The 17,912-nt window shown below is 39.2% G+C and overlaps 1 protein-coding gene across 4 annotated transcripts in view; it reads left to right on the top strand.

Annotated features, from left to right (window-relative positions):
- Positions 1 to 17,912, top strand: part of LOC126366255 (sensory neuron membrane protein 2-like) — a 29,103-nt gene that overhangs the window by 10,714 nt on the left and 477 nt on the right. For all 4 annotated transcript variants that reach the window (XM_050009318.1, XM_050009317.1, XM_050009316.1 and 1 more), the window contains exons 3-10: positions 4,532 to 4,689; positions 5,000 to 5,144; positions 5,797 to 5,965; positions 9,433 to 9,524; positions 10,698 to 10,915; positions 13,170 to 13,295; positions 13,998 to 14,184; positions 17,523 to 17,648. In XM_050009318.1, coding sequence (XP_049865275.1) covers positions 4,532 to 4,689; positions 5,000 to 5,144; positions 5,797 to 5,965; positions 9,433 to 9,524; positions 10,698 to 10,915; positions 13,170 to 13,295; positions 13,998 to 14,184; positions 17,523 to 17,648 — 1,221 coding nt within the window. The remainder of the gene's footprint in view (positions 1 to 4,531; positions 4,690 to 4,999; positions 5,145 to 5,796; positions 5,966 to 9,432; positions 9,525 to 10,697; positions 10,916 to 13,169; positions 13,296 to 13,997; positions 14,185 to 17,522; positions 17,649 to 17,912) is intronic.

The following is a 17,912-nucleotide window of genomic DNA, read 5'->3' as shown; positions in this document are numbered from 1 at the left end:
TAAAAAAACCAATGATGCACGTTTTTTTGTTAGTTACTGCGGGTTGGCAGTGTTTTTTTAATACGCGGCACCATGTTGATATATCCTTGTTATCTGAATCGGTGTTGATAGAAAGAACCACCAACTTGTGGCACTGTGCGCTGACAGGGGTAGCAGACTTCCGGCCAAGTAGTTAATGCTATCTGCGGCAAATCTGCAATAAGTCACGTCAAAAAATAAAAAAGGGGTAGCAGGCGTTTGTGTGCGTGTGTGTGTGTGTTCGTTGACGTGTGCATAATTAGTCCTTAGAACAGCCTAGAGAAAAAATGAACCAAGTCACAGACATTCGCTAGTCTCGGACTCCACATGTTTCTTATAAGAAAAAATGAATGATTGTTGATGATTGTTGTATGAAAGTGTGTGTATGTGTATGTATCGTAGCGCGTTATTGCATAAGTCCTTGCCTTGATAATTCCCACGAATAGCATGCACATAGGTATTGTTAAGCGAATAAAAAAACTATGTTTGGTAAGTGTCACTTATTCAAGGATAATTTACAAAACGGATGCTACAAACTGCATATTTTTACATAAGACAAAACTCATGCCTGTAATCCTTATTGGGACGCGCAGAGCAATGAAATAATCAAAGACAACTTAAAGCCGCGTTTTCATACAAACTCCTACTCTCCGGTCCGCAACCTATACCGACCCCGCCGGCGTGGTCGACGATTTCCCTCATTCAGCGCTTACCGCTATCGACTAGGGTCGATTAATTCTTTCAAATATTTTTCCTCTCAGACGACGCCCTGAGCCGAAGTTCGCGCCCAACTGGGCACCCTCAGGCCTGTTGTCTTAAACGTTGTAGCGGGTGAGAGCCTTCAGCGCTCCCCATTTGTCCGGCCAAGTAGTTAATGTCATCTGCGGCAAATCTACAATAAGTCACGTCAAAAAAAATACAAGGTCCGCAACCGTATCGGGTGAGAGCCTTCAGCGCTCCCCATTTGTCCGGCCAAGTAGTTAATGCCATCTGCGGCAAATCTACAATAAGTCAAAAAAAAAAAAGGTCCGCAACCCAAGACCCCGATACCGACACGACATGGTCGACGATTTCCCTTATTCAGCGCTTATCACTACCGACCCACTAGGATCGATTAATTCTTTCAAATATAATCTTCTCAAACGACGCCGTGTGCCAAGGTTCGCGCCCAACTAGGCACCCTCAGGCCTGTTGTCTTAAACGTTGTACCGGGTGAGGGCCTTCAGTGCTCCCCATTCGTCCGGCCAAGTAGTTAATGCCATTAGCCGCCAAACTACTATAAGTCAGGTAAAAAGGTTCGTAACTCTCGGTCGCGGTAGCTACCTCCTCTGTACACATTAAATACAAAGGGCCATATCTCACCCAGACTCCAAACCCACATCAGTCGCCATTTTCACCATACAGTTTATATTGAAATTCTTCGTTGCTAAAGCGTCGCCAAGTGAGTTACCTGACATAAATTTCAGTATGAATTGTTTGGCAACCTAACACATATCGAATGTTCTACTTAAAACATTTCTAGCTTATTCTGCTACCAAGATTTTTATTTTTAGAAACCCTTTAAAACAAGAAAAAAATCATTAAGAATTAATTTCGGTCTCTTTTAAAATAAGCCCTGGAATTTGACAGGAAGCACGCATCCAATTTTAGTTTTATAAAAGTCTATTTGCCACAATTATTTTTTTGACGTGACTTATTGTTGCTACTTGCGACTTGTTATTGCTATTTAGCAATAAGGCCGCCTATTGTACTTATGTTTTTATTCGTATGTTTATGTCCTTTGTATATGTCGTTGTGCAATAAAGTATTATTGATTGATTGATTGATTGATTGTTGATTTGCCACAGACGGCATTAACTACTTGGCCGTTCAAATGGGGAGCGCTGAAGGCTCTCACCCGGTACAACGTGTAAAAGACAACAGGCCTGAGGGTGCCCAGTTGGGCGCAAACCTCGACTCAGGGCATCGTCTGAGAGGAAAAATATTTGAAAGAATTAATCGACTCTAGGGGGTCGATAGCGATAAGCTCTTATTGAGGGAAATCGTCTACCACGCCGGCGGGGTCAGTATCGGGGTCTTAAAGTGTTTGGTGTCGCGAGCTGATTGGCCGCCTCTATGACTACAGTAATCGGGTCGTTGGGATCGTATATTACGTCCTTTCCCACGATTTTCTACAATTTGCAGCCTGCAAAGGATTTTCTGATAACCAAAATGACGAATACAAGTGTCAAAATATACTTGTGAAATAAATAATGTGACAATTTTAATTCGCAATTTACATGTGAGGTTCTAATAAATTATTTTCTAATCATGATCAACTTACAGGAAATTTGTTTTTTAATAGCTTGTAAGTATTTTTTCATAAACAGGGAAGTGATCCAGAAATAAAGTTCTTTATCTCTTAGAAATATAATTTATTTGCTTTTATTTTTACTTACATAATAATTTACCTACACAATAATTCATATTTTTATTTTGAAGATTATTTATTTTAGTCGCGCACATAATTTATTGGCTTCCGTTCTGACATCATACTTATCGAAAATAAGGTTTTTAAATATCCAGATCGGAAATGAAAGAATATTAGAAATTTGAAATACCCCACCTACAATTTCCCGAGTTACTTACCTAAATGTTTTCTGTTAAATTATGAGTACATATATAAAAGTAAAAGTACTTTCCTGCGGGGCGGTACATATATAAAGTGAATAAAATCTAACAGAGGGATCCATACCACCAATATGGGCTATTAATAGGCTATTAGGCTGATCATCTGTCACCAGACCGTAGTATTTATTCCTTATTCTATGACCATGCGATTAATCATATCCATCTAAGGAATTCCTATCAAAAGAGGCCGCAAGTTATCTCCTCCATAATAATACAGGCCTCGATTCCTGCATACACATCCTAATTTTATTTTAAGTTTTTACCTATCATTTTCTTATCAGCCAAAAAGAAACGGGACGGGTGATTGACAATTGTTAATTTTAAAATGAATGAATAACTCGGGCGAATAAAATAGGCGTCTGGCTCATATGCAACCCGTTTGACGTGTGCTGTCAACTTAATTCTGCCGGCTGCAATGCAAATGCATGGCTGCAAGTTGTCTTCTAATTATTCGTGGCTTTATTCCTTAGGCATCCGAAGTGAGTGTTCGTTTGTATATATAAGTATTTATGCACCTACAAAATATTAGGTATACTACAAGCTTATATCAAGTTAGGTAAAGTCATGATCTTTGCAAAATTTCACAGCTAGGATACTCCATACAAAAATCTCTTTCTTACCGTGTGTCGCCTTACCCCGTCTATAAACTTACTCTATAAACTGAAACTCTCATCGGGTGGTAAGGTACGGTCACGAGCATCAATATGCATACATTTTGGTACCATCTCACATGATTTTTTTGACAAATTGCACTGTAAATCTCACTAAATGTCAAATTATGTTAGTGCGACAGAGTCCTAAAGTGGGTACATTATATTGCTTATATTATATTGCGGTGCGGAGCGGAAAGGGTCCCTTCTATACGTAGTAGGTAATATTGTTTACTCTATGGCATCATGAATAGGGTATTTGACTGGGTCAAAGATAAATTATAAAATGCTGTTCTAGAAATAGAAACCAGTCTAAGATAATCAAAAATCAATCTCATTTTACTTTTCGACCTATTTTCGAATTTTATTTATGAATTAAGTAACAATTAGTGCGATGTTTGACCGCTTTTATTGATGACGTCACAGGACAGTATTTCCATACAAACTCTAAAGAATACTTTCATTTTGACGTTTTGAAAAAGTACCTCATTTGACTAGGTTATTAAGTAGCCTATTCATGGGAGAAACTTTGTGTATGTTATCGACCTACCTAAATACCGGAAAAAAATGGCATTTCTAAACTACGCAAGTTATGATCTTGTATATATAAAGCTACAATATATTTATATAGGTACTACAGAAAATAAGAGCACTATTAACCTTTCAACTCTACTTAACGATCCACTTGTTTTGAAGATGAATATCGGTCTTCCCAACTTTAAGTGCGTCTTCGGATATTCCGACTCTTAATAAACTGTTTTGTACTACTTAGCTTTATTTACTATCATCATACTTACTTACTATATATTGAAGGCTATCTTTCTAAATGACTTCGACCAATAGACGCAACGAATGCTATCTATGTAGATAGACATCGAACAGCGTCGTGCAGAGCCTGCAGCCTTATTGCTAAACAGCAATTTAAAATGATATTATACATATATAACAGAAGTGTTATGTACCTTCGGAGCAGTAGGGCAATAGGCTAAGGTTATAGTGACGTTATTTTATTAGTAGTGACTGACTGAATACTGAATATTGAAAAATTAAAAAATATAATATAATATTTTAATTATAATTGTAAATATAGTAAATATTTTTCTAATTTGATTTAATTTTACTATTTTATTGTGTTTTAATTTTATAATTGATTTTATTTATTTGTTATTTATGAAATAACATTTTGTTTCCAGAACATGCAAATCGACAACTCGTCACTGATGTTTGAGCGATGGCGGAAGCTACCCATGCCTCTGGACTTCAAGATTTACGTGTTCAACGTCACCAACCCTGACGAAATCAACAACGGGGAAAAACCCAAACTTGCTGAGATCGGTCCTTATGTTTACAAGTAAGTAGATTAAGTATTTATTTATTTATACAGTTAGAAGAGAGTCACAGGGACTTTAACCTGGAAACTGACAGAGGGCAGCAGTAACTGTCAGTACTATTCAAAAGAGGAGGACAGGAGTCCTAGTACGGCTTTGAAATAAACCACTCTCGTCCGACTGAGTACTGCGGAGCAAAAAGCAAGAGCGAAACCACTGTTCTATTTTTTCCTAAAAAGTAGCATGGACGATGCTACACCGACAAGAGCGTGGCTCTTAAATTAGTGATGAGAAATTGATTTTATTTCCTGATTACATATTTTATTGTTTCAGAGAATATCGAGAGAAGATTATCTTAGGCTATGGACCCAATGACACTATCAAGTATATGCTCAAGAAGACGTTCCATTTTGACGCCAACGCATCTGATGTACTTACTGAGGATGATGAAGTTACTGTCATCAACTTCTCTTATATGGTAAATATCACAGATAATAAAATAACAATCGCATCGTAAGGCGGCATCGCCCGGCACGACCCAATCGTTGCCTAGTTGCTAGCGAGTGTTTTTCTATAATTGAAATTTTGTAGAGAAGATCTACATAAGGCAAAACATAAGGTATAGTTCTGTCCCTTTTCGGCTTGATACCTCCGTTCCGTTACACCCTAACTTTCCCAATTTTTTTTTACATGTTAGCCGCTTTAAAGTACGATGCCGCAATTGTTTATAAACAATAAAGCGACGGTAGGCTGAAAACCTTTTTGTAAATCGAGTCGCAGGTTCTCCACCACCACTAATTTAAGAGACACGCTCTTGTCGATGTAGCATTCTCCATGCTTCTTTTTAAGGGAAAAATAGGGTTTCCCTCTTGCCTTCCGCCCCGCAATACACTGTCTGACGCGATTGGGATGGCGCCCAGAGTAGTCTATTAGAAAGCCGTACTAGGACTCCTGTCCTTCACCTCTGAATAGTACTAACAGTTACTGCTGCTCTCTGTCAGGTCCAGGTGTCAGGTGTCGCAGGTTCTATGAGGCGCTTATTTTTATCCAACATTTCAGAACAACTTGCAATAAATTTACCTCCGACGCTACACAGCTTCCCAAAATAAACAAATGACAATCTCCATCAGGCAGCCGTGCTATCGGTCAACGACCTTCTACCGTCGATGGTGGGGATGGTCAACCAGGCTTTGGAGCAGTTCTTCAGTAACCTCACTGACCCCTTCCTGAGGGTCAAAGTCAAAGACCTCTTCTTTGATGGGGTCTACCTCAACTGTGTTGGTGATAATTCTGCTTTGGGTGAGTAGGGAAAGACTTTTTTATTGCAGATAAATAAAAAAATTACAACATTTTTGTCACTGCTGACAAACAAATATCGAAGAAAACTATGAACTTAAGTATCTTGGTTATATAATTCAGATTCCTAGCCAAAATATGCCTCTGACTTTATATGAATTACTTAGATACTTACCTATAAGCTTAGTAAATGTAAATAACCACTACCAAAGACTTATTTTCCAGAGTACCGGAATCATGTTACATTTCGGACAATGTCCTAACCTAACCACAAAGTGCTCTTTGACACAATATCGCACCGGTTACGGGACCAATGAACGCTCTAATCACTTTGCAGGCTGATAAGGAAAGGACAGGAAAAATATTTTGTTATTTTTGGTTTTTAACAACCAAAAGATAAACCAAAAGCGCGCGGAGATCATGGCTTTCGTTTATTCCACTCTCATGAAAACCTAAAGCTAGTCTTGACCTGATGTTTCTTTAAAACATCCTGAAATACGCATAATACGTCACTGCACTTGGGTTTTTTTTTTATAAATGAGTTCACTGATGGTGCACTGATCACTGACTTAGATTGACTCACTGATTGATCAGGATAATAGACTATTTGCCTGGGTCAAAGATAAATAGCATAATGCTAGTTTAGAAATAGAAGCCAGTCTAAGATAATCAAAAATTAATCTCATTTTATTTTTCGAATTATTTTTGAATTTTATTTACGAATTAAGTAACAATGAGTGCGACCCGCTTTTATTGATGACGTCACAGGACAGTATTTCTATACAAACTTCATGGAAAACTTTCGTTTTGATGTTTCGTAAAAAGTATCTCATTTGACTAGGTTGTCAAGTAAAGTAGTACTTTATACGCTTTTATACTTTTTACATTTTTTACCCTATCTTAATTTTCTTCCGTCTTTCCCGATGAGAGTGGAGGAAGCCAGAGTGGCGTGTCAGGATCAGCGATGTGCTGTTCTCGGAAATATTCCCACGTACGGTCACGAGCATTAATATGTATACAATACACTTTGGTACCATGTCACATTAACTTTTTTGACAAATTGAACTGTAAGTCTCACTAAATGTCAAATATGTTAGTGCGATAGAGTCCTAAAGTGGGTAGGTACGTTATATTGCTCATGACTGTACCTATCCTCCAGTAAAAAGGCGCAAAACCTCTGTAAAAAGAGCATTATTACCTAACCTTTATCAGATAAGACCAGAGTATAAAAAAGAACAATTTGAAAAAGAAAAGCAGCTTTTTTTTGACGTGACTTATTGTAGATTTGCCGCAGATGGCATTAACTACTTGGCCGGACAAATGGGGAGCGCTGAAGGCTCTCACCCGGTAATAGAAAAGAGTTTTAACAATCGGCACATCTCTGGTCAGGATCGTTATAAGTGGAATTCCGTGATCTCTGCCTACCCCAACCTTATGTACATAATTTTCTTTCAATTATGCTCTCTCATCACCCAGAAATTTAGTTAATGTATAGGTATCAGGTACATACATATACAAAAACAGCCTATATACGTCCCACTGCTTGGCACAGGCCTCCCCTCAATCAACCGGAGGGAGTATGGAGCAAACTCTACCACGCTGCTCCAATGCGGTTGGTGGAGGTGTTTTTTTACGGCTAATAGCCGGGATCAACGGCTTCACGTGCCCTCCAAGGCACGGAATCACCTTACTTTTTCGGACAATCAGGTGATTCAAGCCTGAAAAGTCCGTACCAAACAAAGGACAGTCTCACATAGTGATTTCGACAATCACTATCAGGTACCAGGTACTTACTTCTAATTCTGGCAATCAAAACAAAGATATAACCTGTTTTCCATTATGGTCTCTTTTTCTTTTGCACTTTACTTCGAGTTAATAATCTGACAAAAAAATCACAAATCGTTTTTACCTTGAAACATCCAAACGACGTAAAATGACAGGAAACGTTATGACGACTCATTTACTTACAAAATATCCGAAACTTAAATTATAGGTTTCGTTCTTCTTCCGTCGCCATAGGCCTCTGACATGGCTCATGTAACGACTACTTACTTACACTAGTAAGTAATTAGTAACCGGGACCAACGGCTTAACGTGCCTTCCGAAGCACGGATCAATGGATTAGTCTCAGATTGTCTAAGTAGCATTATGTATAATAAAAGTTCGTCTAGTGTATTATAACCTGCAGGGCAATAAGTCAAATATCGACTGTCATGCAAGGAGTTCATTCCTTATCACAGGAAAGCTAAAAACGTTAGAATGATCGGCTAATTTATCAAAAAATACTTTTTTATGGAGTATCTTACAAAAAGTAATGATAAAATTACAGAGTTCACACAAATTTCCGGTAAATCAGCGGTAAATTGGCGGTAGCTATTGAATTTAAGAAGCAGTAGAGCTATCGTAGTTTTGGAGGAGTAGAAAGTAGTAAAAGAGAGCGGGGTTGAACCGCGTTAGGGTCTTTTCAACCTCTATCTTCTATTCCGTAAAGAAACCTAAAGCACCCGTTGTTTAAAAGCTGTGAGATATCAGCCTTAAAAAATCTGAACCCTGTTCTATTAACAACTGAAAGTGTCTAAACTTTGCACACGAACATAGAGCAACACGGACCTCCGCGGACACCAATTTATAACATACTAATTATTTTATAGTGGCCCCTACGAATAAATAATAAGAGTGGCCCCGATTCCTGCAAGCAGACACCTCCTAATTTTATTTGGGATATTATTAAATGCACATCTGTATAATTTTTCAGCACACTGGGTAACTCCACTATTTAACTGAATGCATACCAGAAAACTGAATGCTGTGCAAAAAAAACAATTGATTAACTGAACATGTCACACAAAATAAACTTAAACATCATACAAAACGAGATGACCTTTTTAACCGGATTCACACCAAAAATATCGTTCGTACATGGGATATATTACTTGTGAAACAAAAATTCGGATTGCTTATCAAAAATAGTAACTTGCACACTAAATTGTACCATTTATCATTTTCTTATCCGCCGAAAAGAAAAGGGACGGATGACTGCCAACAAGTTAATTTTTAAACGATTAAAAAATCCCGGCGAATAAAACAGGCATCTCGCTGGTATGTAATCCGTTTGACGTGCTGTCTACTTAACTCTGTCGGGTTATTGGCTGATGTAAAAGTTTTAGACGGTTGTTTTAGATGTCTGCTTAAAATTGACGTATTCCATAAATTTAATGCCTGTCAATTACCCGTCCCTTTCTTTTTCAACAGATAAGAAAATGTCAGGTATAACTTAAAATAAAATTAAATGGCGTCTGCAGGAATTAGCACCAGTATGTTATATAATTATGTTCTAAATTTTAAGAATAATTTACAACATATTTTTACTTAAATATTCCGTCAGTTTGTCTCTTTTGTGTGTAATCAATTTTTCTTTGTTACTGTGTACAATAAACTATTAAATAAATAAATAAAATTATCTTTTTCAGGTCTGGTTTGCGGCAAGATAAAATCGGAAACCCCACCAACAATGCGTCCTTCCGATGATGGCAACGGGTTTTACTTTTCAATGTTCTCACATGTAAGTGAAACTTCTTCTCTCTATACATATCTTTCTCTTTGTCTTTCTTTCTCTCTCTCCGTTGCATTATTCCCACATGATGGTGGGATTTGCTTTTCGCGTCTTTTCTGTTCATTTTGCTCTGTCAGACGTGTCGTCTGCGGAAACCTGGTCCGCGGAAGCCCGTGTTGCTCTGTAACGTAAACATTCCAGGAATTCAGATCTTCTTTGATGACATGTTTCTGGTCTTCCTCGTCTTCTGAACCCGGAAATGTTAAACTTACCTTGAATATTATTTATCAAGCACAAATAATCAAAGAAAACTTGCAGCGACTGTTAATAATAATAATGATAAAACACTTTTTTTTGACGTGACTTATTGTTGATTTGCCGTAAAAGGCATTAACTACTTGGCCGGACAAATTTTATTGCACACTTTACAAGACATTTACAGGAGAAACTTATTCAAAGGTAGGCAAAGGCGACCTTATCGCTAAGAGCGATCTCTTCCAGACAAATTTCGGCAGAGGATATAGTACTTATTCCACTCTAGGTGTTCCAAATTCCAAACAGCGATGTTTAGAGGTGATAGGCGTGGTCGTATGCCAATCTGTCCTAAGAGTTTGCTTATTTGGAAGAAATTCACTGAGAAATATTTTCTTATTTCTTACTTTTTAGGACGCGAATTTTCTTAGTCGGGTTCTTTTTAAACTTACTTATATTTTTAAATGAATTTGCGCCGCTCCCGCGCAATGAACCCGGGCCAATTCGGTCTTAGGAGAAATCCACCACACAGTCTTCAACAAACAGTCTATAGATGCAAATAAACAGTCTTGCGAGCTATATCGATAGTTATTGAAACTCTCTTTGTCTTGTATTTAAACATAACAAGAATATGTTTTAATCAAATATAAATGTTGGTATATCTGCATGTCTCCTTGTGAAGTAGGTCAGCTGGAAGAAATTTCTTTTTCAGAGATAAGCTTACCTGTACCGTCTGTTTTCTTTGTATCTTCTCTTGTCTGTTCTATTGTGTAAAAATAAATAAAATAGTGCGAGTCAGAATTTTGTCTATTTAATTTTCTCTTGATAAAATAGTCGCCTAAATAAATATCTTAGGTAGGGACTTATTGATTTACCTACTTGGCTGTGGTTCCACAATTTGATTGGCTTAATACGGAGTTTCTTTTTCAGCTGAACAGGACAGAATCGGGGCCGTATGAAATGGTTCGAGGGAGGGAGCAAATTTCCGAGCTCGGCCACATAGTATCCTACAAAGGCAAGACGTCGATGAAATATTGGGGTGACCAGTACTGTGGTCAGATGAACGGAACTGATTCAACTACCTTCCCGCCAATAGATGAGAATAAAGTACCTCAGAGATTGTACACCTTCGAGCCTGATATCTGCAGGTAAAACAAACAAAACATGAAACAAACAAAAAAAAAAAAAACAATACAAAAAAAAAACAAAACAGAAAAAGATTTCTGTATGTTTCTGTGTAAAACATTACAGAGTTTGCTTCTATGCTGTTCTGGGAGCAAATAAAAAACATAGAACACGTTCAGCTGCTTGTCTTCCCGGGCATATCGTAAAATCCGACAGAGGGATTGTGTGCTCTAACAAGACGGACTAACGTTATGGGCGATAGGCTGATCCCTTATCACCATAAGGTTCATCATATCCAGCTTACGACATCCTATCAACAGTGGCTGCAAGTTGTCTTTGATTACTCGTGGCTCTGCCCACCCCATTAGAGATTAAGGGCGTGAGCTTATGTATGTATGTTTTACAGATAGTCACAATTAGTTCTAGTTTGGTTGAACTAAGGTCATTCGCTTGATCAGGTTACGAGTTTTACCAGTCGCAGCCTGCCGCCCAGAGCGCTCAGCTTCGCCATCCCTGGTCAGACGAAATTAAATGAATATCAAAATCTCATGAGTCTCTGTGGTCCTATGGTACGGTCACGAGCATTAATATGAATACACTTTGGTACCATGTCACATTAACTTTTTTAACAAATTGAACTGTAAGTCTCACTAAATGTCAAATATGTTAGTGCGACAGAGTCCTAAACTGGGTAAATTATATTGCTCATGACTGTACACTGGCTTGCTTCTCAAATGGAGAGCGGTTCGAACTCCGGTACCTTTCCACTAACACTGTTGGCTCGACAATTATGGATGGCGATACAGCTTACCACCTACCAAGTTCGTCTAGCAGAAAGCTCTGTGAGGTGTGGGAACTTTGTTCATCATGCGATGGATGTGCCTTTGACTACCCCAATTGGGATATAGTCGTGAGGAGTGACGTGCCGAATCTTTCCAAAGTGGGAATGTTCCCGTTGTAAAAACTCTTTAATAGTAAGGACACTGGCTTGTTCAAATTGCTCTTTATTGTACTTTGATTTAATTTGCCTAAAGCATAGAATAAGGAATGTATAGAACGGCAACTCTCCGCCCCCCACCAGCATCTTTTTTTTTTTTTGACGTTGGGAAATGCGTTACGCATACCACGCCGCCCGGGGGGACGACGTGGTTATGTGGGACTCCCCGGGTGTCGCCACGGTGTTCCTCTTTGCCGCCGTGTGGCGGGGATACGGGAACGCAATTGCACACAACCGCGTCCCCGCCGGCGGATGCCCTTTAGGGCCCATCGCCCATGGGAGCGCGTCAAGCGCCTCCCCCTCCACCGAGGGCTGCCCGGAACACTTGGGGAGCCCTACAGCACGAGACCTATGTTGTGGACGGCGGTCCCCCGACCACCGTCCACAGGTCCCCATCAAGGCGGCGCTCGGTCAATCGCGACCAAGTGCGCCCGTCGCCGCCTTCCTGGTCGCCTGCGGCGAATCGTGAATACTGCGCGCGGATCATTGTTTCTATTTTTTTTTTATCACTTTAGTTTAAATATGTTCGAATTTTGAAATAGGTCACCGACATTCTTTAGTACTACCTAAGTAAGTAACAACGGTTAAATTAGGTATTGTAATTGGCAACCCTCAGACGTCACACACACAGTTGCGCGTGTTAATAATATCAATGTGTAGTGTCTGTGTAAAACCAGGTTATTTGTATGAAGTGTCCAGGGTGTGCCTTAGGTAATTAATGTCTTTTTACGTAATTTTTACGCCTTTTTACTGCCGAGAACACATTACTGGGCACAATACAAGCAACAATAAGCAACTTTCGCAAAGGCCGGTCATAGGATGGGTGACCACAAAAAAAGTTTTCATCTCGAGCTCCTCCGTACTTCGGAAGGCACGTTAAGCCGTTGGTCCCGGCTGCATTAGCAGTCGTTAATAACCATTAATCCGCACTGGGCCCGCGTGATGGTTTAAGGCCCGATCTCCCTATCCATCCATAGGGAAGGTTCGTGCCCCAGCAGTGGGGACGTTAATAGGCTGATGATGATGATGATGACACTTTATTGCACCAAAATAAAAATAAATAATTACAAAAAGACTCTTAACTAAGTACATGGCAAATGGGGGCCTTATTGCTTAAAGCGATTTCTTCCAGACAACCATAAGGTGAGGAAAAATATAAAAAAAAATAAAGATTACGGGTACAAACTACACACACACACGCACATTACTGGTCGTGAGTTTAATGTTAGGTATGTTGTTTTGTTATTATTAACCTACCGACCTACCATTTTACGTTTCAGATCCCTCTACGTCAGCCTGGTTGGGAAATCGTCCATGTTCGGTATACCGGTTTACTATTATGAGCTCGATTCCAGCGCACTGGCTGCGAAAAGCGCTAATCCTAACAACAAATGCTTCTGTAAAAGGTGGGTACTCTTTAAGCTTAATGTACACGCGGAATTTTATATGAAACCGCAACGGCCTTCATGGTCCAATGGTTTGAGCGTTCGGCTCACGATCCGGAGGTCCCGGGTTCAAATCCCTGGGACACATCACGAAAATCACTTGATCCCAAGTTTGATTAGGACATTACAGTCTGACCACCAGATTGTCCGAAAGTAAGATGATCCGTGCTTCAGAAGGCACGGTAAGCCGTCGGTCCCGGTTACTACTTACTGATGTAAGTTAGTAATCGTTACATGAGCCATGTCAAGGGCCTTTGGCGGCTCAATAGTAACCCTGACACCAGGGTTGATGGGGTTGGTAATCCACCTCACAACCCACACGATAGAAGAAGATATGAAACCGCAAACGAAATCCTGCACTCTCACCTACTTGTCCTACCCACTCTGACTACCCTAATTGGGATATGGTTGTGAGCTAATGTAAGTGTTATGTAGTTACACTGATGCCAAAATTCAGCTCTGAAAAAGGGGCGTAAATGATCAGAAATACTTCAAATTCAGGCGTTCGTGGTCTTCGTGGTCATCGGGAATCGGATCCGGACCTCCAGATCGTGAGCCTAACGCTCTAGCCACTAGATAGAGGCCATTATGACAACATAAAACCAGGTTCATGAACTGTCAGAAAACTCCAGAAATGTGAAGTGTACCATGTGTTTGTAACAGGAATTGGAGCGCCAACCATGACGGGTGCCTCATCATGGGTATCCTGAACCTGATGCCGTGCCAGGGCGCTCCGGCCATCGCGTCCCTGCCCCACTTCTACCTGGCATCCGAAGAACTCCTCGAATATTTCGCTGAAGGCGTCAAACCTGATAAAGAAAAGCACAATACCTACCTTTATTTGGACCCGGTAAGTTATTAAACACCTACTTAACATAAGTAACTTCCTACTGATGGTGAGAGCCCACAGCACGCTAATCACACCCCGGACATTTCATACAAACAACCTCGTTTTACACAAACACTACACATTGCCATTATCAACACGCGCAATATTGTGTGTTACTTTTAAGGGCTGCCAATTACAATACCTAATTTATCCGTCATTAGTTACTTAGGTAGGTAGTACTACTTAGGAAAGATGTTTTTATAATACTTAATCAGTTAATATTTATTTAATTACTAGCTTTTGCCCGCGACTTCGTCCGCGTGGCGTGTTATATAAGAGAGAGATCTTTGTGTGTGTGGGAGTGCATATCAAATTTCAAGCATCTAACTTATGCAGTTTAGATTTTTTCATACAATTTTTTTCCCAATAACTCCCATTTTTCAAAATACAGCCAAAAATAAACTTTATATTTACTAAGGTATGCATGCATGCTAGATTGAATCAATTGATTGAATTGATTTTTTTTTAATTGATTGTTCATTGAGTTTTAATTTTAATACACACTTCCTCTCTTCCCTTCAACGTTGCTGTGCCCTACAGGGTCCATGTTTTAGTTCCTATGCCTATGTAACACCCCATTGTACTACATGGAATGCAATAAATAATTTAATTGAATTGAATTGAAAACATCTATCTTACGCGGTTTCGATTTTTTCATACAAATGTTTTTTCCCGCTAACTCCCGTTTCCGTGGGAATTTTGCAATATCCTGTTGCAACTAAGGTTTAAGTTAACTAAGGTACCTGCATGCCAAATTTCAAGCGTCTAACTTAAGCGGTTTAGATTTTTCATACAAAAGGATTTTCCCGCTAATTTCCGTTCCCGTGGGAATTCCGGGAATTCCTTTCTTAGTGCACCTCTACGGTACCTAAGCTATGTCCCTTCCAAATTTCAAATGCCTACATTTAGCCATTCAGGCTATGCGTTGATATGTCAGTCACTGAGTCAGTCAGTTTCTCCTTTTATTTAGATTTGTTTTTTTCATACAAATGTTTTTTCCCGCTAACTACCGTTCCCGTGGGAATTTTGTAATATCCTGTTGCAACTAAGCTTTAAGTTTACTAAAGTACCTGCATGCCAAATTTCAAACGTCTAACTTGAGTGGTTTAGATTTTTCATACATACATACATACATACATACATAAACTCACGCCCGTAATCCCTAATGGGGTGGGCAGAGCCACAAGTAATCAAAGACAACTTGCAGCCACTGTTGATACGAATTCCAAAGATGGATATGATGAACCTTATGGTGATAAGGGATCAGCCTATCGCCCATAACATTAGTCCATCATGTTAGAGGACACAATCCCTCTGTCGGTTTTTGCGACATGCCCGGGAAGAGAAGCAGCTGAACGTGTTCTATGTTTTTTATATGCTCCCAGAACAGCATAGAAGATTTTTCATACAAAAGGATTTTCCCGCTAATTCCCGTTCCCGTGGGAATTTCGGGAATTCCTTTCTTAGTACACCTCTACGGTGTCTAAGGTACCTGCGTGCCAAATTTTAAACATCTTACTTGAATGGTTTAGATTTTTCATACAAAAGGATTTTCCCGTTAATTCCCGTTCCCGTGAGAATTTCGGGAATTCCTTTCTTAGTGCACCTCCACGGTACCTAAGGTACCTGCATGACAAATTTCAAACGTCTAACTTGAGTGGTTTAGATTTTTCATACAAAAGGATTTTCCCGCTAATTCCCGTTCTCGTGAGAATTTCGGGAATTCCTTTCTTAGTGCACCTCCACGGTACCTAAGGTATCTGCATGCTAAATTTCAAATGTCTAACTTGAGTGGTTTAGATTTTTCATACAAAAGGTATTTCCCGCTAATTCCCGTTCCCGTGAGAATTTTGGGAATTCCTTTCTTAGTGCACCTCTACGGTACCTATGGTACCTGCATGCCAAATTTCAAACGTCTAACTTGAGTGGTTTAGATTTTTCATACAAAAGGATTTTCCCGCTAATTCCCGTTCCCGTGGGAATTTCGGGAATTCCTTTCTTAGTACACCTCTACGGTATCTAAGGTACCTGCATGCCAAATTTCAAATGTCTAACTTGAGTGGTTTAGATTTTTCATACAAAAGGATTTCCCTTCACTACTCTGCTCCTATTGATTGTAGCGTGATGAAAAGTATACTATGACCTGTCCAGGAGTGTGAAGAATAATTGTATTAAGTTTCATTAAAATCCGTCCAGTAGTTTTTGTTTCTATAAGGAACATACAGACAGACAGACAGACAGACAGACAGACAGACAGACAAAAATTTTACTGATTGCATTTTTGGCATCAGTATCGATCACTTATCACCCCCTGATAGTTATTTTGAAAAAATATTTAATGTACAGAATTGACCTCTCTACAGATTTATTATAAGTATAGATTTACCACACAAATCATAAACAAGACATTTTGAACAATGAAGTTTCACAATTTAAATTAAATGGACTTTACACTTGACTTAAAAAAACACTGAACTAATTAACTGCAATCACATTATTTTTATATTAAGCACTTAGCCTAGGTTCAATTTTATTGCAAATTATTAGCATATTTTAATGAACAATCAACATGAAAAATAATATTAATAGGCGCCGTGCAGACGACCCAACGCGGGGAATTACTTCGAGATCAAATATTCGAATCTACGAAAGAACGTTTTCAATTTCAAAATTCGAACATATAAAATAACTAAAAAAAAAGAATAAGGGGAACACCCAGAAGAGCTTACATGGAACAGATTAAAGAAAAGGTTAACGTCGTGTCTTATAGGGAAGTCAAGGAATTGGACTTTGAATGGAAAATGCTACTATAATGAAATATAAACAACGGTCCTCGCGCTGCCCTCACTATTCAAGTCTAAACTATGTTCAAGGGGAGGTGAGGTAAACCTAGCTCAGACGCTGGTGGGGAGCGGAGAGTTGCCGTTCTATACGTAGTATTATTCCTTAGATATTCTATACTCTAAGTCACATTTTAATATTCGTTTCAAATGCAAAAAGAGTTTTTGTGTTCAAATTCAAATGAAAAAATATCTTTATTTAGCAGGTAACATAGTTACACTTTGAGTCGTAATTTTTTACATAACGAACGTCTCATCCGCCTAAAACTAGTAAAGCTTCTCACAACCTGTATAGCCGGGGAAAAGAAGCTGCAAGAAAATCCTCGGCACAGAGCCTTAGACGTTCTTTTAAAAAAAAATAAACATAACCTTATATTGTATTTTCACATCAAAAAATGTTTATTTTTTCCTTCAGGTTGTATATTTTTCGATTTAATACGACTTGCGTCCTATTTTCAGGTAACCGGCGTTGTTTTGAAGGGCTGGAAGCGACTCCAATTCAACATTGAACTTAGAAACATGCCTGCCGCACCCCAGCTCGCTAACGTGCCCACTGGACTGTTCCCACTACTATGGATTGAAGAGGTTTGTCCTGGAAAGAACTCAGTCCGTCCTTAGAAAATACCCTATATCAATCGCCGGATTTCTACGTATCTATAGATCTATCAATTTCCATCCAAATCGGTGCAGGGGTTCTGACATGAAATAATAACAGACTTCCAGATTTTTATTCCGCGGTTTGGGTGCTTGTCTCAGGTGGGTCAGTGACCTCTTCAGGCCTCGTGTCAGAGATATTATTGAGCCGCCACCGCCACCCTTGACATAGCCCATATAAATACTAGCCGGGGC

Source organism: Pectinophora gossypiella, chromosome 4 (assembly GCF_024362695.1).
Source record: "Pectinophora gossypiella chromosome 4, ilPecGoss1.1, whole genome shotgun sequence".
NCBI lineage: Eukaryota > Metazoa > Arthropoda > Insecta > Lepidoptera > Gelechiidae > Pectinophora > Pectinophora gossypiella.
The sequence above is the reverse complement of the archived record's forward strand: the minus strand, read 5'-3'. Positions and strand labels throughout refer to the sequence as shown.